This window comes from Netta rufina (genome assembly GCF_964035555.1).
Source record: "Netta rufina genome assembly, chromosome: 6".
Taxonomy (NCBI): Eukaryota; Metazoa; Chordata; class Aves; order Anseriformes; family Anatidae; genus Netta; species Netta rufina.
Window position 1 is genome coordinate 22,783,309 of NC_140129.1, and position 27,408 is coordinate 22,810,716.

General features: G+C 35.9%; 1 protein-coding gene across 1 annotated transcript; it reads left to right on the plus strand.

The window, feature by feature from the left end:
• Positions 1–381: 381 nt before the first annotated feature.
• On the plus strand, positions 382–27,408 carry IFIH1 (interferon induced with helicase C domain 1). Its single transcript, XM_084289675.1, has 16 exons — positions 382–866; positions 2,758–2,914; positions 4,589–4,765; positions 8,671–8,751; positions 12,134–12,354; positions 13,337–13,547; positions 16,058–16,275; positions 17,890–18,006; positions 18,516–18,639; positions 18,740–18,964; positions 20,587–20,843; positions 22,328–22,477; positions 23,401–23,562; positions 24,050–24,240; positions 25,756–25,849; positions 25,948–27,408. Exons 1-16 carry the CDS (start codon positions 423–425, stop codon positions 26,128–26,130), a joined length of 3,012 nt encoding a protein of 1,003 aa, XP_084145801.1. The 5' UTR covers positions 382–422; the 3' UTR covers positions 26,131–27,408.

The window sequence follows — 27,408 nt, forward strand, 5'->3', positions numbered from 1 at the left end:
TTGTGCAGAAGGGACTAACCCCTCTGCACAGTGCAGGCAGACCACTCCAATCGCCTGGGGTCCCCACTTCCTCAGCGTCTAGCGCCTCCCGTGGTGTGAGCCTGGAAAGGCACAGCTGCACAAATCGGCAGCAGCACTAGAAACCCCCGTCTGGAAAGCGAAATCTCGGCCTTTAAACCCACGGTGCCCGTTCAAAGTTTCCTTCCAAACATTTGGGAGCGACACTTACCCGTGCCCGTCCCTCCAGGGGCTGGGCAGCCGCACTCGGCAGCCGCCCGCAAACGAAACCGAAAGGGCTCGAAAGGAGCCGGCTTACGGGGCGGCGACCTGCGGGCGGGCTGCCGGCGGACCCCGGCTGCGGCGCTCCCCGGCCACCCCTGCAGTATCCCCCCGACCCCGTCCTGGGCACCGGCAGCGCGACCATGTCGACGGAGTGCCGAGACGAGTGCTTCCTCTACATGATCTCCTGCTTCAGGCCGCGGCTGAAGCAATACATCCGGGTGCTGCCGGTGCTGGACTGGCTGCCCTCGCTGAGCCTGGAGGAGAAGGAGAAGGTGCGGGTGGTGGCGGAGCAGAGAGGCGATGTGGAGGGGGCCGAGGAGCTGCTGCGCGCCGTGGAGCGCGGCCCCCGCGACCAAGGTTGGTTTCCTGAGTTCGTGCAGGCGCTGGAGAACAGCGGCTGCAACCTGGCTGCCAGCTACGTGAACCCCAGCCAGCTGCCCTCGCCCACCGAGGAGGCTGACCACGACCTCTGTGTGCAGTTGGTGCAGCTGCTCCACGCCACCCTAGTGGATAAGATGCGGGCCAGGCAGGTGGCCGAGATGTGCCTGCAGATGAACATTTTCCAGGAGGAGGACCTGGAACGGGTAAGTGGCCCATTCTGTCAGGCTGGGCACCAGGCAGTCCCACAGATGCTGGCCACCCCCAGGAGCTGTGGGACACCACAGCAAGAAGTGGCCTCATGTAAGTGTAAAAAGCTAAAGGGTGGTGCTCCAGGTAAGCTGCTGAGCACTTAAGAGGTTGGCTAGCAGATGGGATGCCAGCTAACAACCAGGGGCAGACAGTAAATACCTTGAGCAGAGAGTTAGAATAGACCAGTATGTAAGTGTAAGGAGTCTGGCCAACTTTACTGTGACTTATCATTTTGACAGACACCTGGCTCAGGAGATAATTAAGTGTCTTTTGGCCTATGAACCATACCAGAAAGTTGTGCCAGCCTATAAAGTCCTAGGGAACATTTGAAGTAAAACAAGACCTTCCTTCGCCTTTATTTTTTGCCTTAGGTTCACTAAGAAATATCACACCCAGCAGCAGACTATGAAGCTGAGCAGAAATACCAATTTGACAAGAAAGAGCAAGTGAAGGGTAATGGCTTTGACAAAAACATTTGCCAGTGTTTACTCCACTGGGCCAAGAATGGCTTGCCTGGACTAGTGTGAAACTTACTTGAAACCAAAAAAGTAAAAAAGTTGATATCCTGAAACAGTACTAGAAGAAGAAATATAGAGAGAGACAGAGAGAGATAAATTTGACGTAGAAATAAGACAAAACCTCACAAACTAACGGTAGAATTATGTCATACTTGCACTCTGAACTTTGCATCAACTGTTTAGGTGCTTCAATGCTCATGTCAGTTAAATGAGAGTCATGTAAGTCACCAATTCATCTGATTGGTGACTGTCGGGAAGCAGCAAGGGCTAGCTGCACCCCAAGAGCTGGGGAGCCAAGCATGGTAATGCAGCAGGTGGAGACAGGAATCTTTTAGGAAACTATTGGCTCCATTCCTTAATGGGTGCACATGTTCCCTGGTCATCTTTATGCTGCTTGTATTTCAGCTTAAGTTGTTACTCTTCAGACCCTTGCCAGTTTCAATTCTGACAGGGCCTAGGCTTTCTTAATGAATGACATCCCAGGGTAGTCCTGCTATATTCCACCTTTGTTTAACTCATCTCTCTTCCCACTGCCCACACACCTTCTTTTTGTATTCAGCCTCAGTGAGGGGGTTTTCGCCCTGTTTGGCAAAACTTGAGCCAGCTGCTATGCTTACCCATTTTCTTGCATATCAGTATGGATGATTCTTAAGCCTTGAGGAAATTGCCCTTGAAGACTGAACACCTGTCTCAAGCAGCAGTACTTTTGAAACAGTGCTTTTCTTTGTTGTGAACACCTGCCCACTTCTGCTCATGACATCCTTGGAACACTTTTCTATAGCTTCTTTGAGGGCAGTAGTCACTTTCAACAGGGTATTGTATCTTGTATTATTGTATTGTGCTTGTATCATATCTTTAAGTGAGAATTGGGAAGTTGAAGCCAGTGTTTAAGAAGGGAAATGTTCAATTCTAAGTATGAGGTCATGCTATAGATGAAGTGTGAGCTCTGATATGCTGTAGGGCATTATTTCTCCTTAAGCAAGGAGAAGCAATTGGTTTAGTTCCTAAACCAATGTGAACACCCATTAATGTTCCTTAAAAAAGATTATTATAATGGTTGTTATTATAACCATTTCCAGTACCACCAGTCTCTCCAATTAAATCTCAGATCTCTTGTTTTATGTATACTACCAGAAACTATATGATGTTGGACAAAAATGCAGTAAAACTCTGCTGGTGAGTAAAATTATTGTCAGGCCCACCATATATGTTTGTTCCTATGTTTTAGTGATGACAGGGAAATACTTTTGTAGTTATACTATTCTTGCTAACTTCCCTAAACTGTTTCAAAATTCTGTCTCAAAGTGTTTTATTTTATTTTTACCAGATCAGTGCTGTTACTGAAACTCGTGGGAACAGAGATGGTGCAAGAGAGCTATTGAGTAGAATAGTGCAGAAAAAGGATTGGTTCTCTCCTTTCTTGGTTGCTCTGCGTCAAACACAACATGAAGACCTTGCAGATGATTTAAGCGGAAATACAGGAGGTAATCATCTTATTACACCATAATAATTTGTGTTTTTTTTTTTTAACATCTCTTTTTGAGCTTTTACTTTGGAAACAATGCAGGGTTCCAGCCATATTGATTTCACTATAGACAAATAGTGAAAAGACAAATGCTTTCAGTTGTCTGAGGATTTCAGAATGAAGTTATTTAACAGCTAACCTGATAGATTCTTAAACACTAGAAATCCTTATTAAGCAATATCAAACTTACAACAGTATGACCAAAATTGTAATTAAACTGAATACTTACCTTTTGTAACCCATTGGTTTTCAATATGATATTTGTATAATCATTCATAATAAATAGAAGATTACTTTGAACAAATAAAACAAGCCTTTTCTGGATTCTTCTTTCACCACAAAGATTAATGTTTCTTTTATAGCATGGTTTACAAATACATTTGGTATTTTAAAGTAGACTGGAGCATATCTCCTTGGGGATAACACATTGATAGGACTTAAGATATATTGCATAACATTTACTGGAAGTAGTAGAATAAACTAGTAAACATTATTTACAGAAATGAAAGTAAGAGGTTGAGGTTTTTGGTTACCACTTTCTATTCCTGTACAGTGATTATGATATTGTAAAATTATCACCCTCCATGCTAAAATATGGAAAAAAGGAGACCCCAACCCCCAGTTTTATATTGCAGTCAGCATAGGTTTTATAAGATATTTGAGAATTAATTTTTTAAGTGAGTCAGATGGTGGGAATAGATCAACCAGTACTGTGGTCCTAAGTTTCATTTTCTGTTACACATTTGTCAGGCTTAAATTCTTGTCTTCATTACTTTGCTATCAGGTAAAAAAATAATAAATGCATAGTACATGCACTAATTACTAAAAGGAGGGCTACAAGATGGTGAAGGGTCTAAAGGGCAAGACATATGAGGAGCAGCTGAGGTCCCTTGGTTTGTTCAGCCCAGAGAAGAGGAGGCTGAGGGGAGGCCTCATGGCAGCCTGCAGCTCCCTCACAAGGGGAGCGGGAGCAGAGGGGCAGGCGCTGAGCTCTGCTTTCTGGGGACAGTGACAGGGCCTGAGGGAATGATACAGAGCTGGGACAGGGGAGGGTGAGGCTGGATGTTAGGGAAAGGTTCTGCACCCAGAGGGTTGTTGGACACTGGGACAGGCTCCCTCGGTCACAGCACTGAGCCTGCCAGAGGTCAAGAAGCATTTGTACAAAGATCTCAGACACGTGGTCTGAGTTTTGGGTGGTCCTGTGTAGAGTTAAGAGGTGGACTCAATGATCCTTGTGAGTCCCTTCCAACTCAGGATATTCTGTGATTCTATGAAGTCAGAGAGAAATCATTTTTGTGTTTGGAATAAGACAAAGAAATGGAAGGCAGGAAGACGTTTGGGGAAAGTTCTCACAGGTTTTCAGTTTTATGAGAAGGTTTTGAAGTCTTCTTTTAAGGTACATCTGTTAATGACCTTACAAAACTTACAGAATTCAGAAGAGATTTATGATCAATAACTTTTTAAATAAATATTTATGAAAGCATTAGAATTCAAAACTACCGTTTGTCAAGACCATATGTCATGCTGATGTGACAAGCATATTGAATACAGACTAATTCTTTGGTTTCTGTGCTACACAGTAAAAGAATATTTTTTTTTATAGTGCCATGTTATTTCTTCTGTTACTTTATAGGAAAAGAGAATAAAGGAAACGGGGTGAAGAACAGTACAAACAAAGAAACAGAAGCTGCAAGCCAACCAGGACATTCTGGAGTGAAGGATTTGAAACAGCAAGAAAATCTGAATAGTGGTTCTGTCAGTGAAAATGGTGTATTGGAAACATCTGTTGAAAAGAATTCTGTAGTTTTGGGTACGTCCACTAATTGGTATTTTGTTCTGGTACCAGTTCAACTTTAGTAACTGGAAGTAACTAAGAGAATATTCTTAGTTTATTAGTTCCCATCTTGCTCAAATATTCGGGAACATATGCTACATTCAATGTGAAGGGAATTAATGGAAAAAGTAAATCTTGATTTCTTGGAAGCAGTAAATTCTATTTCGTCCTATCAGTTAACTGCAGTACCAACTTAGGGGACAGATCTTTAAATTTGCTTACTTCACTTCAAAGGAGTTGCTCTCAAAAAAGAATGTTGTCATATTTGAACTAATTAATCTGAAAGGTATGAAAAAGCTTCACCTAAAGTAACTACACCAAGCTAGTTCAGAAACCTATTTGCTAGCACAGTGCAGAACGGCTTAGAAGGACATTGCCAAGAAATTGTTGTGGCATGTTCGTATGGATTCACTTTTTAAAATGTGCCTGTGGAGTTGATTATGAGCAATAGCAACTACCAGCAGCAATTCCCAGATATAGCCAGGAACTGATGATTCAAACATATGCTGTATGATTAAGGAACCATTTGTATCTGTTACAAGTTCAGATGCAGCTCAAACAATAGTTGCAATTGAGATGAATTGTGCCTGAAATTATTTTAGTGGGCTTACTCAGACAAAGGAGTAAGACAACTAAGGTTGCTCTTTTTTTCATCAAACATGAATATGTCAAGAAAAATTTGGCTCTGAAAACTGTGGCCGTTCAGTGTGTAACAGTAGTAGCTTATTTTTCATTTAGCGTGATCTTAACAGCATATTACAATGATTTATAGCAATTAGTGGATTATTGACTGCAGCAGAAATACAAGCTTGGTTTTCCTGCATTAGAACATAATTTTGCCTTATAAAATAGAGGTGCCAAATATTTATTGATGATTCAGAATGAATCCAACTAAGTTATCCTTACTCTTAGGGTTGTTTCAGGGCAAGTTAGGCTCTTAATTGTAGCCTTGCTCTGGATAGGTTTTCACTGCTGTTAGTGTGATCTTACCTGACTATTTTTAGACCAGACAGGTAAAAGTACAACTGGACCCCAGATTCTACTTCCGTGTAGGCTAGGAACCCACCTAATTTGCACTTTGATCTGTCAGTTTTGCAGTACACTCCCACCATTCCTCCATATATTGAGGACAAATTTCAAGGAGGAAGAATTGTTTTCAAATCACTTGATATTCCTGCATTTTGCATTGGATCTAAAGACTCCCCTGACCCTTTTATTGCAGTAGATAAGACATAGTGAGTCAGGGAGAAGGTAAGAGAGCCCATGGTGGTTTTACCTTGCTGGGTAGCTAAACTCTACCACAACCACTCTCTCACTCCTCCTCCTCAGATGAAGAGGAGGAGAAGAAAGTATGCTGGAAAGAAGCTCCATCACAGCCAGACCCAGTACAGAGCCATAGGGTCATAAAGGTAGAGTAGAAATACACGATTTAGTCTGAGAGAAAACTAGAAAGAAAACTGTCTGTACAAGAATACAGATAAGACGCTGCATGCACAGAATACAACACTAAAGTTTGCAAGGTCAGGATTGGAGCACTTGAATTGAGGTTTCTCTTAATTGTATAGAAAGCACTTCAAATAAATAGCAGCTGTGTTTTTCAAGATCTGTTTAATAAAATGAAGTAGATTGGAATGAATAATTATATTGTAGGAAAAATACAGATAGAAAAAGAAGCCAATGTGTTTTGTTTCCATCCTTATCATCATGCTCAAAGCCATGATTTCAAGAGTGTTTTGCCCCCTGTTGGTTCCAGTTCACAATGAAAGTTCCATGAAAATCTGACTAACTTGTGGTTACTATGAGGTGATAACTGATGGTGATACTATAAGGTGATGACTGATTTTTTAAGTGGAAGTTTCAGTAATGTCTTACAAAGTGTGCCCCTTAATGCTTCAGAGTGGAAAAAACAACCATTAATTTGAAAGTAGGACAGTTTTGACCAGTTTCCAGTCACATGACAGGAAAGAAAGACTTTATAAACTCAAAAAAAATGCATATTTCTATGTTCTTCATTGCATTCCATTGTCTTTATACTTATTTGTTAGTGCAAAGTGACATAAAGTGACAGTGACAGGTGTTAGAATATCAGCCCTTTTATCTTCATTGTTCTGGAAATGATTAATTTTTTTTTCTTTTAAAATAATTCAAGAAGATTAATACAATCAAAACAGGAGAATATTATGCTATTCAACTTTAATTTGGAAGACGAGTATTCTACGTTTCATTTTACCACTAATGTTTTCTGTTGTAATGCATTCTGCAGATTGTAACTTGGATAACTGAGTATAAAATACTTTGTTAATACATATTCTCTGTTACATATACATCTTCTAGTAGGTCATTTTTGAAGGAAGACCATAATTCCATCTTTTCTTTCCTAATTGCATGGATTACTAGAAAGTGAGCAATAGCAGTGTCACTTTCAGAAATTGAATTCCTACTAAAGCTACTTAATATTTTGTCAGAAATCTTTGAATATGGTTTATAACTGGTGATGTTTTCTTCTATTTTCAGGGAAATACTGTCTTTTGTGTGATAATAAATACATGCTATTATATAATAATAGTAGGGAGTATTTATTTAGATCAGGGTCCTGCTGTGAATATGCATATTTTTAAGTGCCTTTATTTTGATTACATTGATTTCTGGGAAACTAGCCTTTTAATTTATGTGCTTAAAGTGTGGTGGAGATTCATAGTTGAATTAGATTTTGAGGTTTGTAAGCAATAAAAGAAGAAAACTGAGGACAGCAAGACAGATATTTGCCTTTTCTTTAATGGTTATGTCAGCTAAACTGGAAAATAAGACTTAACCAAATACTGGACTACTAAGGTGGCTAAGGTAGCTTCATTTCAGTTGTCTATATTATGCTTTTTTTCATGAAATAGCTGTTTAGTTTCACTTAGTCATTCACCTTTCAAGGAGACCAAAGCTTGCATAAAAGGGAAGTCAAAACTTTGCATTTTTACTGAAGGCAGACTAGGTGAAACTTCTACCTCACTTACAAGATTACAAGATTTTGTAATGTATTTTAGGAGTAATGATCTAAGACTTCCCTTTTAGTTCTAATCTCTCACAGCATCTGTTTTGTTGTACCAATTATTTGTTGGGGACAATAAGTAAAATAGATAAGGAAAAACTGAAAAAATCTTGATAGAACACAAGTTCTGTGAGATAATTACATGTAGGTCACTGTTATTATTCTGACTGTTTCTTATGGACACTATGAGCTCAGTTACAGAGTGCTGCAGGCAAGCTAACAAACAGTGGAGGATGAGTCTGTTCGCAGAAGATTTCTCTAGAAGAACTCTGTGTATCTCTTCAGATGTTAGAATTAGGTGTTTTGGAAAATCTGTATAAATTACACTTGTGGCTTAAAAAAAAAATAAAAATAAAAATCAGTGCAATATATTGATTGCCCAGCAGAGGGAGATCTTAACATTAGAATATCTGCAGGAAACTTGCCAGATTTCTGTACCAGCGTCCAAGTTTTGTATTGAGTGTAACAGAATTGTCGGTCTCTGCTTTTACTTGCAATCAGTTTGGAAGATTTATTGTGTGTCCAGTTGTCCAACATGTTTTTCTTACTTTTTTTCCCTTCTGAAAAGGAACATAGGACTAGAGGTGATCATGCATGTGGTCCTGTGTGGACCCTTACTTCTAAGCAAACAGAAAATAGATGCCTGACTACACTAAATTACGAACCCCATCACCTTATCCATCTTTTCTTCCATAGGAAAGGAAATTATTTTTCAGCCATCCCTGACAGACATTTGTCTAGCCCATTTTGACAACTAAGGGAGAGAGTAAATGACACACTGGCTATGTATATTTGTATAGCAAATATACTATACTACATTTGTTTCTGTTTCTTCATTTAGAATCGGATGTCACTACAGAAGATAGAAGTGTCAGTAACATGAATGAAAACCTGGGACAGAGCAGTACAACCAGTAATTCAGGTATGTTTCCCTTCTCTTATTGAGTAACTGCAAAATAAACTCTGGAGGGTAGGCCCTCTATGACTATGCTAAACCAAAAATAACTGGAAAACGTTTACTGTGAACTCCAACAACAGTATTTATATACCAAGCTTCCTCTTATTTTGTTGGTAAACAGATGCCATTTTTATGGGTCTGGACTTAACTTCAAGCCCCAAAGGAGCTGATTTACTGGGATCCTCTGAATAGGTCTCGAAACATTGCCATCATACAAATGGTCAGTGATGCAGAATACAATCACACAGACTGGAATGAACTTCTGGAAGTCATCCAGTGAAGTTATCTGTACAGATACTCATAATACTGCCACATGTATGTGCTTCTTTTGCTCTAATGAAGAAGCTAAATTGTGTCTGGATCCTGTACTGGGGAGATAAGAGGGATTAAATTGGAAAGGTTTTAGAGGCATCAGAAGTTGAGGAGCAACATTTCCTGCGTACTTTCAGAACCATAATGAGGATCTACTTTGGACCTAAATAATTTAATAGCACTGTTTGTAAAAGTAACCTAATCAATGGAGATTAATATCCAAAGACCTTTGCAAATCTCACATTTAAGAATACTTGCAAGTTCTAAATGAAGTGTAGCATTAAACTAAATATTAGATTGTGTTTAGATAACACTTTTCAGACAGATGTGAACTTGCAATGTATAAACTCTGAAACCAATTAAACACTGCTGTTGTAAAAGACACCTCACTTTTATTTATTTATTTTTTAACCTCAGGCAGAAAGAATTTGCAGCTGTCTTCCGTGGTGAACAGTTATTGTTTGCCCTACACTGAATTCAAGAATCAGTTGACTTCTAGAAACCAGCCTGTATATAGTTTGTTCTGTGCCTATATCTTGTGCAAGGACTAAGAAAAATCTGGGTTACTTTACAAGCCAACTCTGCCTAAAGAGACTAGTATTAGATCAGTAAAGTCAAGTAAAGTTGTAATATGTCATAAGCCTACAAAGTGTTTACTGAAAATGCTTTAGAATAGTTTCAACCTTTTTAAAACTAAAAATCCTGTGTTTTACAAGTGCACAGAAGATTCAGGATATCTCAAATCTAAATTGCTACCCCTCAAATCTGTTGCTACCCTACATATAGGGTTTTATTCTATGTATTGTTAAATCTGAGGAATATACTTAGCACTTCTGTGCTGAGGTGACTCATCAGTCACACTAGACTTTTTTCTCACTGTGTCACATGAATTGTCAGGGCACAGAAACTTCTCCATTTTGTGAGCAGACACACTATATCCGCTGGGCAGGCTGATACAGGCTACTGGTGTGTGGTAGCACATACATAAATATATGGCCTGAACCTTTAATATTCCTGAAAAATCTCACATTTAGTTGAGCATTGGCTATGTCCAGTAGTCCAGCAGAAAAAAATAAATCACTACAGTTATGTGAAGAATGCAGAACAGTTTTTTTTTACTTGTTATTTATTACATGTTCTGTTTACATTTGAGCTTTAAAAATAGTTGAAAAGTTTTTAAAAACATTCATGCTTAAACTCAGTGAGAGCAAATATGAGAAAAATAGTGGAGATACAGATGGAATTGGTGATATTTTTGGATTTTATAATTTGAATTTTTGCAGTAAGGCTGTTGTATTAGATGTCTGGATAGATCTTAATGCACTAATAGGAGTTTGATTTTAAAGCAAAGAATCCTATGGATTTAGTTGCCCTTTTCAATGCAAGGATCATTTTACATTTAAGAAAAATGTTGGAATTAGGATAATAGAAGAATAATTATCATGTTTCTTTTAGCACAGAGCAGCAGTTTATGAGCCTTGTATGAAGGCAGACAGCCTCCCTAAAGTTTTACTGTGCATGATGAAAATTCTTTAATGGAATCATATCCTGTGAAAAGATTCCTGTATTAGCCTTTATCTTACCAGGAGCCAAGGAAGCTAGGAGAGAGATAAGTTAAATATTTTTTAGGCATGGATGGTTAGTTGAGGATGTTAAGATACTGAAATTTAACTAAACAGATGGGTGATAAAGTGCTAGTTTCAATATGATTGAACTATTGTATTTAGTCAACCAGAAAGCAAACAGTGTTCTTCCTCAAAAGAGAGTAGTAGAAGTCAGATAAGTAACAGCAAGTACTCTCTGGTGTAAATTTCCCTGTGTTCCAGATAGTGCTGCACTCACACTAAAAGGCAAAACAAGCAAAAAACACTTAGGAATGGTATTCGGGTGTTTCCATCAGCAGTATTTTATCAAGCTTCATTACTTTTTGTTAGTTTAATTTTATTTAATGGAATAAGGTTTACTAGAAAAATACACTTATTTTTCATATGATGTATCAGTGATAATAAAAGCCCCATGATTCTTCATTTAATATCATCAGGAAATAAAACTAGAGGGTTTTTTTCCTCATTTTTAGTCTAGTAGGATTTCTGCCTCTTATACTCTGACAACAGTACAAGTTCAGGATAATTAATAGTTCAGGATAACCAAACATATCTGTAGAAGAAAAAAGGCGCAGAACCCCACTAATGTAAATACTTCTTACATTCATATAGATAATTTCTGACTTCCTAAATATGTATAAACTCAGAGAGCTGACATGCTTTTCTCACTGCCTGAAATTGTGACATCCCTTTTAACTTTTGAATGTTGTTTGTTTTATCTGTGAGAAGTAAATATGAACTTTCTGCCATTGCATTTTACATGATAGATGGAAGGTTTTGGCCTTTAGGTGGCAAATGCACATGGCCTTTTAGTGAACAGCTCAGACTGCATTATGTATGAGTCAGTCTGGAGGCACCACAATTTGCATTGAATAGGTGGTAACATTCTGCAGCTAGCTCTGTCTTGTATGGGCGATTGAATTTTATCTATTTGATCTTTATACTTTAAAACTCCCTTCATCTATTTTTAAGTAGTCCCTATCTCTTTTTCTTTTTCTATGGCTACATCTTTTTCTTTTTTTTTTCTTCCTCTGGGAAGTATTTAAAAAGGTAGCTCACATGCAAGCAAATAAATTTCAGTACCGATGAAAGAGAGCATCACATAAGATTGTCTACATTATGCATACTACAGCTCTGAACACAACTTTTGTTGTTCTCAGTGCTACTGAATTGTATCATTTGAATTCATACATAATAATAATCATATTAACATAGATGAATGAAGACATATTGTGGCTTATTCCACCTATACTGTTAGGCAACTGGATATAAGCACAGGTCCACAGAACAGCATTTCCTATGCTAACACGCTATGTTTCTCTTTATTCAGAAGATGTATCTCATAATAAATTTATATTTTTCATTTGTCACTTGTTCAATATTCTGATAAATGCTTCCTGTTTGATATTTATATTTCTTTGCACCCTTAGATGAAGATGAAATGGAGAGCAGAGCTTCACCTGAACCAGATCTGATACTGAGAGACTACCAGATGGAAGTTGCAAAGCCAGCACTGAATGGGGAGAATATTATAATATGTCTCCCTACAGGCAGTGGTAAAACCAGAGTGGCTGTTTACATTACCAAAGATCATTTGGATAAGAAAAAAAGAGCATCAGAACCTGGAAAAGTTATAGTACTTGTTAATAAGGTATGTTGGTACGTTTAAAAAAAAAAATAGTATTTTGCAAACCTCATGCACTGTTAGTAAAGAACTTGTAAAATGAATGTAAATACATTTTTCAGCTTCTCCAGATGTAGCTATGTTTAAAGGCACACGACTATAGACTGTCATCTCCATTATATTGCTGAAAACATGAGTGATTTTAATTTAATGCAGCACATATGAGTATTTGCATGTAGCCAATTAACTACATTATCGGAAAAAGTTTTATTTCTTGTTAGGATTAATAAAAATTAAATAACATTTAAAAAATATATTTTTCACATTCTATGTTTGGATCTGGTAATGAAGGCCACCTAATGAGTCTCAAACTAGTTAGGTAATATTCTGTCAGATTTTCTGATAAGAACTGCAATTTTTACAGTTAAATTCAGAGCATATAACCTAAACTAAAGTTTTTCTATGGTAATATTAAAGTGTGTAAATGCATTTAATAATTTTATTGAAAGATTAAAAGATATCCCTATTCTCCTATGATAATAAAATTGTTAGTATGTTATAAGCTTAGTCAAAGAGCCAGAGCATTCATTGCTTGTTCTTTCCAAGACACAGTTAAGCCAAAGTTCTTGGGGCAAAAAGTTTTTCTTAGGAACTTTTTTTTTTTTTTTTTTAATAAACGTTTTGGGAAAATGTTTTTATGAACATTTTGGGAAAAGACCTGTGGAATGAAAAGAAGTACAGACATATAAATACTTCAATGGACAGAGAACAGTGTTGATGAGAAAGAGAGGGGATTGCTTTGTGGATTTTTAGTATTTGCTTTTCCTTTTTTTTTCAGGTCCTATTGTGTAGTGAATAAGGGTTTGTTTACTTTTTTTTAAAAAAAAAAGTATGTTTTGCACAGAGTGTATATTCACCTAACAACATCTCTGGCAAATAGGTATATATTTATAATCCTTATAATCCTATGTATGTTCTGGTATAAATTATTTGGAAACTTTTTTTTCAGGTACCATTAGTGGAACAGCATTTACGAAAAGAGTTTAATCCATTCCTGAAACGTTGGTATCAGGTTATTGGTTTAAGTGGTGATTCTCAGCTGAAAATCTCATTTCCTGAAGTTGTCAGAAGATATGATGTAATCATCAGTACAGCACAGATTCTTGAGAATTCACTGTTAAATGCAACTGAAGAAGATGAAGAAGGTGTCCACTTATCAGGCAAGATTTTCATTCTGAAATTTTTACAGAAGGTCAAAAGTTCTGGAAAACTGCAGATTAAAAATGTGCCAAACTCAGTAGTTAATGTGTTTTGACTGTTTTTATAAATGCAAGCTGTACTCTGAGAGTCAAAAAGAGATCTTAATGTGCTTGCAATTTTTTGAAGCCAAGTTAGACTTTTGCAGTTCACCTGTTGTGCATCCCATTTTATGTAGCTCAAGCACAACCTTGTGCAAATACAATTATACTGATTTCAGCTTACAGGCTTGGTAGAACATTGAATTATATCACGTAGAAGCCATGAATAGAAGTATAAAAAATATTAAAAACTCAAATGCAGTAAGTAGTTTGAGAAATACAATGAAGCATGGGATAGAAGCCAATCTGTTATAAAAGTTGTAATCTTTAAAATTTTACCATTTTGACAACATGTGGAGATAGGATTACTTCTAACTACATATAGATAGGCAGCTACAATGGTCTCCTACAACAGACAAGGGAAGTTGCAGAGCACAAAAAGTAGAAGATGAGATGAATTATATTGTTAGCCCAGAAGTCTAAAGTGGGAGATACTATTGGGAGATCAGAAAGGAAATTGTATTATCTGCCAGTGATGGAACAAAACATGACTTCAGCTCCAGGATTTGGGCTGCAGTGACCAATAGTCAACTCTATTCTAGATGGGATAGGAGATAGCTGATGGGAGAGCTACAATGTTCAAAATAAGGGAATTAAGGTAAACCAAGAATTTGTCTGAGTGTTACAGAGACAACAAGGAAGTATGGTGTCTGTCAGTGCCTGGTGCTGATTGGAGTACTTGCTTGATCCAAACCAACTCCTAAAAAAGCCACTCGAGTATCCCAGAATTACCTCCCCTCCCGCAGAATACCTTTTCGTTATCTTAGGTAGAGTTCCAAAGATTTTGTTGTATTTATGTCATTTACACCTCCACTAAGTCAGTAAACCTTCCCAAATCTGAATTATTTGGGAATACCATATAGAGGTGCCTAAATGCTTCTACAGGAACTGCTGGCCTAATTGGGCTGAGTCCCAAGCTTGTGTCATGAGGTTTCACACCTTGCAAAGTTTCCTTCATAGAAAGTTTTAATACATATGATCTATATATATAATGTAGAAATGTTAGAAATAAATAGAAAATTTGGTTTGAAACCACAGAACTCCAGTCCAAAATAGCTTCCTAGACCACTTGTGTGAAAACAGTCACATTTTCCCAGTGATGTGGAGTAATATTTTGCTTTCTTAGTGGTACTCTTTGGCTTAATATCTAAATAAAATTTCCCCTGTTCACTTTCCACCTTTCTTCAGGTTCTTCAAAGACCTGAAAATATGTTACATGATATTTTCCCCAGCAGAAGGGCCCATTCAGACTATTCTAACTCTCTGTTAGTTTCCAACTTTTGCTGCTGGTTGACACAAATATCATTTGTAGTGATGCAGCAGTGTTAGCACACCAATGTGTAAACAAGGGCATGAAAATTGCCTGATTAAAAATTAAATTAAAAAATGAGTTTAACCCAAATCATTTCAGTCATCTGCTTTACAGACATTGCCACAGTTTTGTAGGGAATTCAACATAGAGAGTTACTAGCTAGTTAGAGGAAGGATGGGAGCTCCATAAACCAGTTTTGCTGCTAGAGAAATAGTTTATGAGTCTTTGAAATAAGAACCTTAAAATATATTTCAGTATCTGCATATGTAAATATGTAGGTAAGATGTTCTTTGTGTTTGTGCAAGATTTAAAACAAAGAAAAAATACTTTTCTTTATCATATTGTACTCTACCTGTTTCATGTAAATATGATCTAACTAGAAACCACAAAATCATAGTCTGAATCTTCATCAGTTTCCTCAACTACAAAAGCGAGATGATCAGTAGTGCCCTCTCCATCTGTTTGTTTTTTTCCAATGACACATCCACAGAGTAATGTAAGTCTTTTAATTGGGCAGAAACAGGGGGACAATCTCTGTGTTGTTATAAAATTGAAGCATATTTTGATCAGCACAGGACTTTCTAGAGTGTCTGAAAGACTTCTAATATGTTACGTATGTTCACATAGACAAATGATATGTATGTAGTTTGTCAATGCATTTACGGATATGCTTATAAAAGATAGCATAGATAGTGTAGAACTATAATATGTTCCTACTAGTGGTTACTATCTGCTATACTGGTTATTAAAAATACATGTCCAAAATTCTTTATACCATCAGATTGTTTTTGCAAGAATAGAAAAGCTTTCTACGTTATCTGAAAAGAAAAACTACTTTATATGTCAGGAGTGCAGCAAAAATTCCAAAGTTCATTAAATATATACAGCTCCTATCCACCCCTTCCTCCAGTTCTGTAAATTTTCTAATGCATTAGGACTCAAACAAACTAACTGGATCTTTTCAGCACTGTGCTTACCTGTACAAAGATTTACTCACACAGTTCTACCTTTGAAAGAAAATTAATCATAATTATTCTTTCTTCTTTTTTTTTTTTTTAAGATTTTTCACTCATCATTATTGATGAGTGTCATCACACTCAAAAGGAAGGCGTCTACAACAATATAATGCGACGTTACATAAAAGAAAAGATGAAGAACAGAAAACTGGCGAAAGAAAACAAACCATTGATTCCACAGCCTCAGATTCTGGGACTTACAGCCTCACCTGGAGTAGGAGGTGCAAATTCCAACCCAAAAGCTGAAGAACATATTCTAAAAGTAAATAGCCCTTATATTTGCAAATCACTAAAGGAACAGTGTCTTGTTAAAGTAAATCTGTATAGTGTTAGGCTTCAATTATATCATCTGATTCTTTTCTTTTGTATGTGGAAATTCAGCTCAGAGCCATTCAGCAAATTGTCCCACTACAAATTAATGGACATTGCTGTACAAATAAAGGTTGCTTACATAAATAGGGAAGTAAAAAGATTGCCTCACTTGAAAACAAAACAATCCAAGATCAAAGGCAAGAAATCCAGAAAATAGTGATGTTTTTAATTAATAAAAATCTTCTCTTTATGTTGCTGGATTAGAATTTACCGTGTATTTTAAGTCCTCGTGAGATCACAGTATTTTATGTCTGTATTTCTAGAGCAACTAAGCTGGGCTTCCATGTGGATTCAGGAAAGTGAAAATGTAATTGAATATTTAAACAATGTACCTGTTAGATACAGGTAGCAAGCAAATGTGTTTACAGCAGTTAGTTCCTGATTGAGAAGGGAGTAGTATGTGTGGTTGCATATATGCCTGACTGGAGATAATTGGTTAAATTCTGTATTTAAAACATCTGTGACTATAAAGAAACTATTTTACTTAAAATTCAATGGATATTATTACTGATACAAAAGGAGAATTTAACACAGGACTGCAGTGAAACCTCCTATTTAGTAAGATTTGCACAAGAATAGCGGACACATTGTGAGCAGGGAGTTTGGACTAGATGATATCCAGAGGTCCTGTCCAACATCAACCATTCTGTGATTTTGTGAGAAACAGAATGTGAAATGAGTATGTGAGGCGTACAAGAAGTTGTTAGGCTCTATTGAAGTAGTTATGGTTATGAGGTATTTTGGGACAAATCTTCCTAGCAGTGGAAAAAGCAGAGAATTCCTTTTCATTATCTGTGAAATCTTAATGATAAGATGGTGGTTCTATGTAAAGAAATGTAATCCAAATATACAACCTCAAATAGATAACTACTGCTGCAGACATCATAAAGGTTGCTTGCCAGACTTTTTTTTTTTCATCTGCTCATAATAAATTTAAAGTTTCCCCTTTTTACTTCATATTCACTGACAGAAATGTGCATATTATCTTCTCAGGAGAGATCAAAAGCAGAAAAGTCCATTTTAGTTGTGTAGTTAGTTTTGAAATTTTCTCCATCTATTCCTCTTCCAACAAAGATCATTTCAAATTATTTTCTTATTTTGTGACAAGCTTTTACTTTCAGAATTAGTCACTAACATATATTTTCTTTTATTTAGTTTCACCATTCTTTTTATTTATTTGTTTTGTGCTCCAAAATTTTCTCTTCCAAAGTATTAATGGTATATTTTCCTTTTCAATGTACCTATTTTTCACCCCAATCTGCAAGCTTCATTTCATGTGCAAGAATCACTTCTGGCTTAAAAAGTAATTGCATAGCTTCTCTTAAACACTTTCCAAAGAAAAGTCCTTCATACTTTTACTGTCTGCATGCCATTTTTGTGGGAAGAAAATACACAAAATTATGTAAAAAAAAAAACTGAAGGAGAAAGTATGTTACATTAATTCAGTTTTCATGTCAAATAAGTCATTAAACATTAAAATAAATAACCCCTGATTTTCTTACAGATCTGTGCCAATCTTGATGCACGTAGAATCATGACTGTTGAAGAACATGCCTCCCAACTGAAAAATCTGGTGAAGGAGCCATTTAAGAAGACCGTGATTGCAGATGACAAAAGAAAGGTATGTTTTGTCAAACAAATTGGTATTAAAGTTTAATTTCCCTTTGAAAGAATGTTGTATGGTGTCAAGAACTTTTGACTAATGCTGTTTTGCTATAGACTTACTGTGATCCATAGTGCTAATTTGTGTTCGTTTTTTTTATCTTCTGCCTTCCTCTGGATGGAAAAGTGTCAGTAAAGTTAAATGAAACTAAATTTTTACATATCTGCATTTACTGCATTTATATTTTTCAGATATCTGGTCAAAAGTCCTTCTGAGCCATGTTTCTGTTGGGGTGACATAATATATACTAAAAAATGTTATATTCGCAGTTTAATTTTTATAATGTTCTGAGCTATTGATTTCCATAACTGTTAATACTCTTAGCAACCTTATTCAGCTTTGAATTTCAAGTTCTAGGTTTTAAGAAGTTACTTAGTGTAGTTTAAGCCAGAAGAGTTCGGTCCTTTTTTTTTTTTTTTTTTTTGCTTGAAGATGCTTGCTTACTTTAGTAATCCATTTCTTTCTAGGATCCATTCAGAGAAAGAATTATTGAGATCATGACAGATATTCAAAACTATTGCAAACTCTATCCAAAATCTGAGTTTGGATCTCAGCCGTATGAACAGTGGGTGATTAGAGAAGAGAAAAAAGGTAACTGTATGGGGAAAATATCTTGACTGAATTTGTCTGTTTCTTGTTTTGTTTTATTTTATACACAGACATGTTGTTTGTTTGTTGTGTTGACTTTTAGCTGCAAAGGAAGAAAAACGCAAGGAACGTGTCTGTGCAGAACACTTGAAGAAATATAATGATGCTCTGCAAATTAATGACACTATCCGAATGGTCGATGCATACAATCACCTAAATAACTTTTATAAGGAGGAAAAAAGCAAGAAAACAATAGGGAGTGATGATGATGAACCAGCAGTATCAAAACAGGATGAAACAGATGAATTCCTAATAGATTTATTTCATGGTAAGCTTGAAATACATGGTGATTTTTAATATTTAAAATCCATAGAACCTAATGGTATAATTTGCATGGGCTCATTAATTATTACTTTGTAGAGATTGCTGTGTTGTTTATTATGCATTAAACAACGTCACAGTGTTATCATATCCCAACATGCAGCAGATGCTCTTTGATTTTAGCCTAAGGACACTTCCTTTTTTCTGATACTAAGTAAAAATTGTTCTCTGCTGTTCTCCAATGAAGTGACCCTGAGGACATTCTGACAGGCAGACAGAATGTATATTCCATTAGATGCTATTGAGGGACCAAAAGTTGAGCAAATGGAACACCAAAGTAACGTGCAATGCCCCTTTTTTAACCAGACCTCTCATACTAAGTATGCATACTTAGTATGCATCGGCTGCATACTAAGAGATGGGAATAATGATCCTGAGTAAGTTCCAGGTAAAGAGCAGCTATTGAGAGAATTAAACAGCTGGTTAAATTGCAGAGACCAACAGTAGTTGCCTTTTTTTCTGATCATTCGCCTTGGAACTAGGATTAATGCAGTACTTTACACAATAATATTTTCTGCCTCTTTTTTCCCCTTACTGCCTTCACAATGAGAAAGAGGTAGACAAGTTGGCTCCTGGGTGGTGCAAAACAAAATGGGATTCATGCTGTAGTAAAATCTAACTTCATGAACTACAAATTTAGAATGCCACCATTAACAAATTTGGTAAATGTTAAAAAAAAAAAAAAAAAAACTTTTAGACAGATTAATGAAGTAATGTCATTGTGTTTTTTACTCACCATGCATACTTGTCTTTGTGCCCACTGCCTTAGAATTTCAGTATTGAATTGCTGCTGAGAACTAAAAAGTTAAACTAATTAAAAATTAAACTTAGTTTTCTAGAGTGATTTCATTTCCATGTGTAAATGAAGTTCAGAGAAACTGATAGCAAAAAGGAAATTATACTCCAATCTGTTCCAGTTATATCACTGATTGTGCCAGGAGTAGTAGAAGGAAATCTAAGGAATTTGTTTCTAACTTCTAAGAATGGAGTTTATCTTTGGGAGGTAAAGTTACTGAAGCTCTTAGTGTAGATTTAAATACATGAGAAAACTATAGGTGTTTGTTACATATATCTACTTTGTAGATATGTATAGCTTTATGAGTATGTAGCTTTATGTGTGATTACATTCTAAAATATGAATGAGACTGTAGTCAGAAAGCTACTGCAAATGCAGAGTACCGGTTTTGGATAAACTGACTACCACTACACTGGACAAGGTGGATTATTCACATGATAATCACAGGAAATTAAAGTGGCTGTAATATCTTAACACACAAGCTTCCCCCATTCCTTTCTTAAAGTATTAGTGTTGTCTTTTTGTAATCATCTGTCCATGACATAAGTTTTTAAATATTAAAAATGTAAATTAAAAAAAAAAAAAAATGTGTGAGAAATCCTCCCTGGTCAATGGTGCCTGTGTAAGAGAGTCATTCATTGAACCTTTCAACCTCTGTACAGAAAGCTGCTCTTTGTTTTGTTTGTTTTTCTCTTTTGTTGTTGTTGTTGTTTTTCCTAGAGCTTTTATTTTACATAGCACTGTTTTTTAACTTACATTTGCTATTTTTAAAGCAAAAAAGAAACAGCTAAAAGAGTTGGCTAGAAAGCCAGAATATGAAAATGAGAAACTGATAAAGTTGCGAAACACTTTAATGGAGGAGTTCACAAAGACTAAAGAACCCAGAGGAATTATTTTCACAAAGACTCGGCAAAGTGCTTTTGCCTTATTCCAGTGGATTATGGATAACCCAAAATTTGAAGAAGTGGGAATTAAGGCTCATTATCTTATTGGTGCTGGACACAACAGTGAAACTAAACCCATGACTCAGGTACAGAACTATTCAATATGGTGTTAAAATCCTGTACTTATTTTGAGAAAACAGTTTGGTTTAGTACTAGAACAAAGGACTGAAGTTTGGAGCCCAGAGTTCTACTTTCAAATCTGCCATCATCTTACAATCATAAAGTGTAGCTTAGGTGAATAACAGTATTTTAATTTTATTTCCACGAGATGCAACTTTTATTGGTGCTTGTATTCTATGACAGCAAGAGTAACAGGGAAAAAGTTTCCTAGAGGAATATGTAGTCAAAAAGGGACACAAGTTGTAGTGAGATATAGGAAGAAAAAAAAGTGAACAAAATGGCAGTAGGAAAGTATGATAGTTAAATAAGGTCACACTTACTAAGACAACAGTGATTCAAATTATAGTTTACTGGACAAATTGAAAGGTAAACTGAATTACAATGCTAAGGATGACTGTCTTTTCCTGATATCATCATTTAATCAATTTATTCCAGTTTATATGCATACTTCATACTGACACAGTCATTGAAAGAGAATTTGCCAAAACCATGAAAACTCCATGATTGATAACTCAACACCCCATCTCATATCAATGTGTTCACTTCATACACAACATCTCTCTGACAATTTATTTATACATTCAAATTTAATATTTTCAAAATAAAGTGTTTCAGTATACTAAATGCTCTGTTCTGCTTTTTACACCCTGTAAAATTGCCACTTCAGCATTTAAACAATAATAGTGTTACTTTTTGCTGGGCAGAGTCTATTTACTGCAGTTTCTTTCAGTTTCAAAAAAATGTATAGGAATTGTTCTGTACAAAGTAAGCTTGTTTTTTGAAAAAAAAAAAAATGTTCTTTAATCACTGTACCATATTGCACAAACAAAGCAATAGCCTCTGTATTTTGAAACTGAATGCGGTATTTAGGAAGCTTCTGTCCCTCTGCTACTGCTAAAGCGTCTTTGAAATGTTCATCTAATTCAAAATTCCATGTTTTGGATGCTTTATTTTTTATGTACATCATTTCCGTGTTTTTTGGTGCTCTGCAGATAAAAAAAAAAATACATTATTTTGAGGAAATTTAAGTACTTGGGAACTTGACTTGAAAGTACTGAAGGCTGTACTTAAAGATGGTAATACTGAAGTAGTAGATATCCGTAATGTCTGGGTAACTACTTAAATAACTTTATTGAGCAAAGAATTGTATTATCAAAACTCTTAGTGTCTATGAAATGGAATCATTAGGTAAAAAGGTCCAAGTTCAGTTACATTTAAAAGATAGGTGTCTGCCCCCAACTCCCTCACAAATGCTGAACGCATAGTGTGTTCAGAAGAAGCTCCTTATTTGTGATCTTGAAAGGTGTTAAATACAGTGGTTGAAGTGACTGAAGTTTGGCACTCCTCTCTGGAATGATTGGGTTATGATTCCTTAATTCTCTTCATTACAAGAAACTTCTGTCAGAAACTAATACTGAAAGTTAATATACCAATGTTTTTTAATTTACAGAATGAGCAAAGGGAAGTCATTGATAAATTTCGAGGTGGAAGTGTAAATTTACTTATTGCTACTACTGTAGCTGAAGAAGGCCTGGATATCAAAGAGTGTAACATTGTTATTCGCTATGGCCTTGTCACTAATGAAATTGCTATGTTGCAGGTAAGACTTTACTGCACACCTAACTTATTTTTTAAAGTTCTTTTCTGTTTGGAATATGCAAATGGTGAATCATATTCCTGGGCTTTGGTAATACTTTTGGAATATTTGCAGTCTAAAAGAAAATGTTATTGCAACAAAGTTCATTTCCAGGTACCAGTCTCCTGCTATATGAAGTGCGTGTTATATAAAATTTGCATCCATGTGGTGCAGTGTGAAATCCATTTAAAGTTCTACACAACCAGTAAGCTGTCTTATGCCTGGTATAGAAAAGGTATTCTCGTATGATCAGAGGCCTGGCTGAAATTGACTTTCTGTCCTTGTGTAATGGGTGGATGATGGACTTTTTGGACTTTTATCTTACTTCCAACCTCCCCACACATGTTTCCAGCCTATGATCAACCAGCAATATATTTATCACTTTACAAACACTAGACAATGCACACATTCCCTAAAGGAAAAAAGAAAAAAAAAAAAAAAAAAAAAGAGGATAGTTTCTATAGTTTCCAGTTTCTATAATAAAGGCAATATGTAAATTTAAAGACATTTGTACTCTTGAGAGCTAAAAAAAAATATAACTGCATATCTTAATACCAGTTTTGTTCATGTTCTCAGTTAATTTGTAAGCACATTTGAGATATTTAAATGCATGCTTATTTTTTGGTGACAAAGTTTCTGCTTCACAAAATGTTATGCTAATCACAAATCTCCTGAATACTATCTCACAGGTATCTTTAATGTTAATGCAGAAAGAGAACGTTGTTAATACTAATTCTTTATCTGCCTAAGTGAAAAAAAAAATTGCTCCGTGGGGTCTCTCTGTAGTAAGACTTGTGCATGTCTTCTGTTACAAAAATAGGAACAAGTGTTGCTTGGTGTTTTAGGGAACTTTACGCTGTTTATGTTATATTCTTTGCAAATCGTAGGCCCGTGGTCGAGCTCGAGCTGATGAGAGCACCTATGCACTTGTGGCTTCGAGTGGCTCAGGAGCTGTTGAACGTGAAGACGTAAATATTTACCGTGAGAAAATGATGTATAAGGCCATTCAGCGTGTCCAGAGGATGTCGCAGGAAGAATATTTAAATAAGGTATCTACTGCAGCTCTACACTTTCCATTTGAAGAAGTCTGATGCATACTGTAACGAATACTTTCTACCTGAAATCTACTTAAGGGTAGATATAAGGGTAGAAATACAAAATAGTATTAGCTAATATGGCCTTGAATCCTTCTGCCAATTCTTGTTTTATAATCTATGTTTCTGGACCTTTGGAGAAGTCTGCTTTTTTGTAGGTAAGCAGAGAAACACACAAGTTGGGAAAATTGACTAAAAATTTGATTAGTGTACTTAGTAAAATAAAGAGAAAGGCAATTGCTTTTTCACAGTATCTTTTTTTCCTTTAGAAGTCACACCTTATTAGGCAGAAAGATATTTTTTATGAAAGTATAATTTTAAGTTTTCAGAATAAGTTTTATTTGTAAGGCTCTGGAATTTATGGAAATAAATGTTTAGATTTATTAGTCTGCTACAGTCATTCCACTAGAATATTACAGTGCTCTAATTGTTATGTTTCTAGATTGAGAGCTTCCAGTTGCAGAGTATAATGGAAAAACAAATGAAGGCAAAAAGAGATCAGCGTAAAACATATAAGAAAAACCCTTCACTAATAACATTCCTATGCAAGAATTGCCACAAGCTGATATGTTCAGGAGAAGATATACAAGTTATTGAAAACATGCATCATGTCAGCGTGAAAAAAGATTTCCAGTAAGTGTTTATGAACTACTTTGTCTCTTTCAAGCAGAAACAGATTTTCTTTTCAGCAAGGCTTGTAACCCTATAGGCCCAGTAATAAATAAATAAATAAATAAATAAATATTTTTCCAATATTTTCAAGTCATAAATTCTCTTGAGTTTACAGTTAATGAATTTGAAGGAAATGTTGGTTCTTCCCCTTATTTCAAGGTGACCAGGGTGTGAAACTTCGGAAAAAGATAGTTCCTGTGGTAATATTAACTAGGTCACTTATATACTGTGGTGCATATTCCACAGAGAAACAACAACTGAAGCTGAATACCAGTTACCCAGTGCAGAGTCTCACATTTACACTGTTACACCAGTAACAGACCCTGGATAAAAGTGTGAACCATGACCAGTGACTCATCAACAACTTATTAATCACCTGTGATTGACAGCTCTACATGCGGAGAATGTTCGTACTGGTCACACACTTCCTTTATTTCTCCCAGTGTTCTTGCTTTTTCGAATCTTCATTGCAAGAGATACCATGCCATCTAGTTTGTTAAACATTTACCTCCATTAAACTGTTTAACTTTTTAGTGCTGAAAGAGGTGACTTTCTTTTCCCAGTCATAATGGAAATTAAGAGGCCAAGAAAATGTTTTAATTCAACTTCAGTTTACTACAGTAACTTTGTAATTGGTATTGTACACTGCAAATCAGTCATGCTTTGTTATGCATGTACATGCAAATCAGTCTGCTCCAGTTATGTAGCAGACACCGTCCTACCAAGTTACAGTCCTCCAAGGTTCTCCTTTCATTGAGACACATCACTGGTATAATTTGTAATGTTAATGAAGAAGTTTTGAAGAGTTTAATGAGAAATTAGTACTCATATGCTGAAAAAATGAAAATTTAGCTGCAGACCTAAACATTAGACTGCTTCTGCTGTGAAATTGTCTCATCAACATAATGCTATCAGTCAAAGTACAGTTATAATTGAAACTATAAGGTAATAATTATTATAACCTCTCAGCACAGGCTGATAGTAATGATAGTAACTCGCGAAATCAAGAACTCCCTAAATTAAATAATATAAGAATGTGTATATATTCTGCATCTCTGGAGAGACAGAATGAAATGATGCTGTGAAGGGGTAAAGTTGGACTACAGGGAGTAAAATAAAACCTCTAACTTTCAGACGTCGTCTTTGACAGCTCAGTGGCACTTCAGAAAAACAAAAACAACAACAACAAAAAACTATCCCTTACTGTAACTCTGTAACTGAAAGCCTGCTGCTGCTAATGAGGGAGGATGCACCTCCAAAAATGTTACAAAAGAAAACATAAAGTATAGTTACATTTCAACGTTACTTAGGAGCATGAAATAGGACCTTGCATTTTCTCTGGCTCCTGAATGTGCACAACAGAGGCTACTGCCTTCTGGGTTTCATATCTGACTTCAGCAATGGTAGTCACTGTGCATTTAGGGCCATTTGTAGCCAATAACCAATGTATTCTGACTCACGCTTTCTGTTTTTCAGACATCTTTACCATACAAGAGAAAATAAGACACTGCAAGATAAACATGCTGATTACCAGACAAATGTGGAAATTATATGTAAAGATTGTGGACAAGTGAGGAATGACTTCTTTTCATACTTCTATGTTGCTGGTGTCTGTCTTTATTTTTGTCTAATCACATGACTGTTTCTCTGATTTCCTTATACTTGCAGGCTTGGGGAAATATGATGGTTCACCGAGGTCTTGACCTGCCTTGTCTAAAGATTAGAAATTTTGTGGTTGTTTTTGAAGACAAGAAAGCAACAAAGGAAATTTTTAAGAAATGGGTAGAACTGCCCATCAGGTTCCCCAGTTTTGACTATGCAGCTCATTGTCCTTCAAGTGATGAAGACTGAGGACTCAAAATGAAAATAAATGTGTTTTTCATCTCTTCTCTGACTACTGATTATAGAGTGCTGCATCCTAAACACTGTGAAAGCTCCTGAGCATGAAGACACTGCCTTGAAGAGGAGAAAAGACCCAAGGGAGAAGGACAAAGTCATGCGGCAGCTGTACGCACTCAGATTTGCAGTGGCACTTCAAGACAAATAAGACCAAATACATTGCAGTGATGTGTATCCATGGAACAAATTCCCCTCTCAGTATATTTAAATGTGGGGTGGCAATGCTGTCAAAAGTGTGTTTGGTGACCTGTCTTTAAGCACAGAACATAAGACAGTCATCTTGACACTTGGTGTGGTGACTGTTTTCTGTTTTGCTTTCTGCTACAACCCTTATGAAGATAAAGTATCTTAAAAAAGAAACCATGTAAAGAGAACAGATTACATGAGTGTAATTTTTGAGTCACTGTAGCTTCTGTGTTTTCATGACAGAGTGCTTTCTCTCTTACCGTTAGCTGTAAGCTCAGACATTTTTACAGACTGTTTCCATTAAAAGAAATCTCAAAAAAATCAAGCCCTTAAGTTGACTTTAAATTGATTATCTTAATGTCCAAGAAGGACAATGACAATTGACCTTCTGTATGTTAGCTTCACAGGATTGTTAAACTGGCTATAGCCATTGAGGTACGTATTTTTTTTTCAATAAATAATTGTAATAAATAACCTTTACTAACTTTGGTACTGTTCATTCTCTTTCACTGTAAGTATTGTGACAATGAGAATAGAGTTTCACTGTAGAAATTTAAAGGATAATGTTATTCTGACTGTAAAAAAATAGCATCACGTGTCTCCATAATTATCTAATTGACAGATTTTACATGTATTTTCTCCTATTTGCAAGTAAGATACTGAAGTATGGAAGGTCTGTTTGTTGTTACAAGAGTCAACTCTAAATTCAGGATAATGTGGTATGTTTATTTGAATAGACACATAAACACTTCAGTAGACCCAGGTAAAAGTTTCTAAGTACAACTTAGCTGAAAAATAGAACCCAGCAAAAAGTATTTTATTACACCTAGATCTGTAATTGATCTACATTCTTAATAGGAATAGAAATACTAGGTTAATTTTTTTCCAATCAGATTTTATTTTTGGGGGGAGTCTCATTTCTAACTGAGAAGAGTGACACATTTCAGATATGATCAAATTGATATTGGTCATTTTTAGGAATAACTACTTATAAACAGATCATAGTGTTATAAAATTAATATGCATCTGAGAGTTTTCACTGTA

Bases quoted from the DNA above. Each gene is read 5' to 3' on its own strand.
- IFIH1 (XM_084289675.1), top strand. From the start codon at position 423: ATGTCGACGGAGTGCCGAGACGAGTGCTTCCTCTACATGATCTCCTGC. The intron at 4,766-8,670 runs GTACGTCCACTA...TTCTTCATTTAG, and splicing joins AAAGAATTCTGTAGTTTTGG to AATCGGATGTCACTACAGAA. The intron at 25,850-25,947 runs GTGAGGAATGAC...TTATACTTGCAG, and splicing joins TATGTAAAGATTGTGGACAA to GCTTGGGGAAATATGATGGT.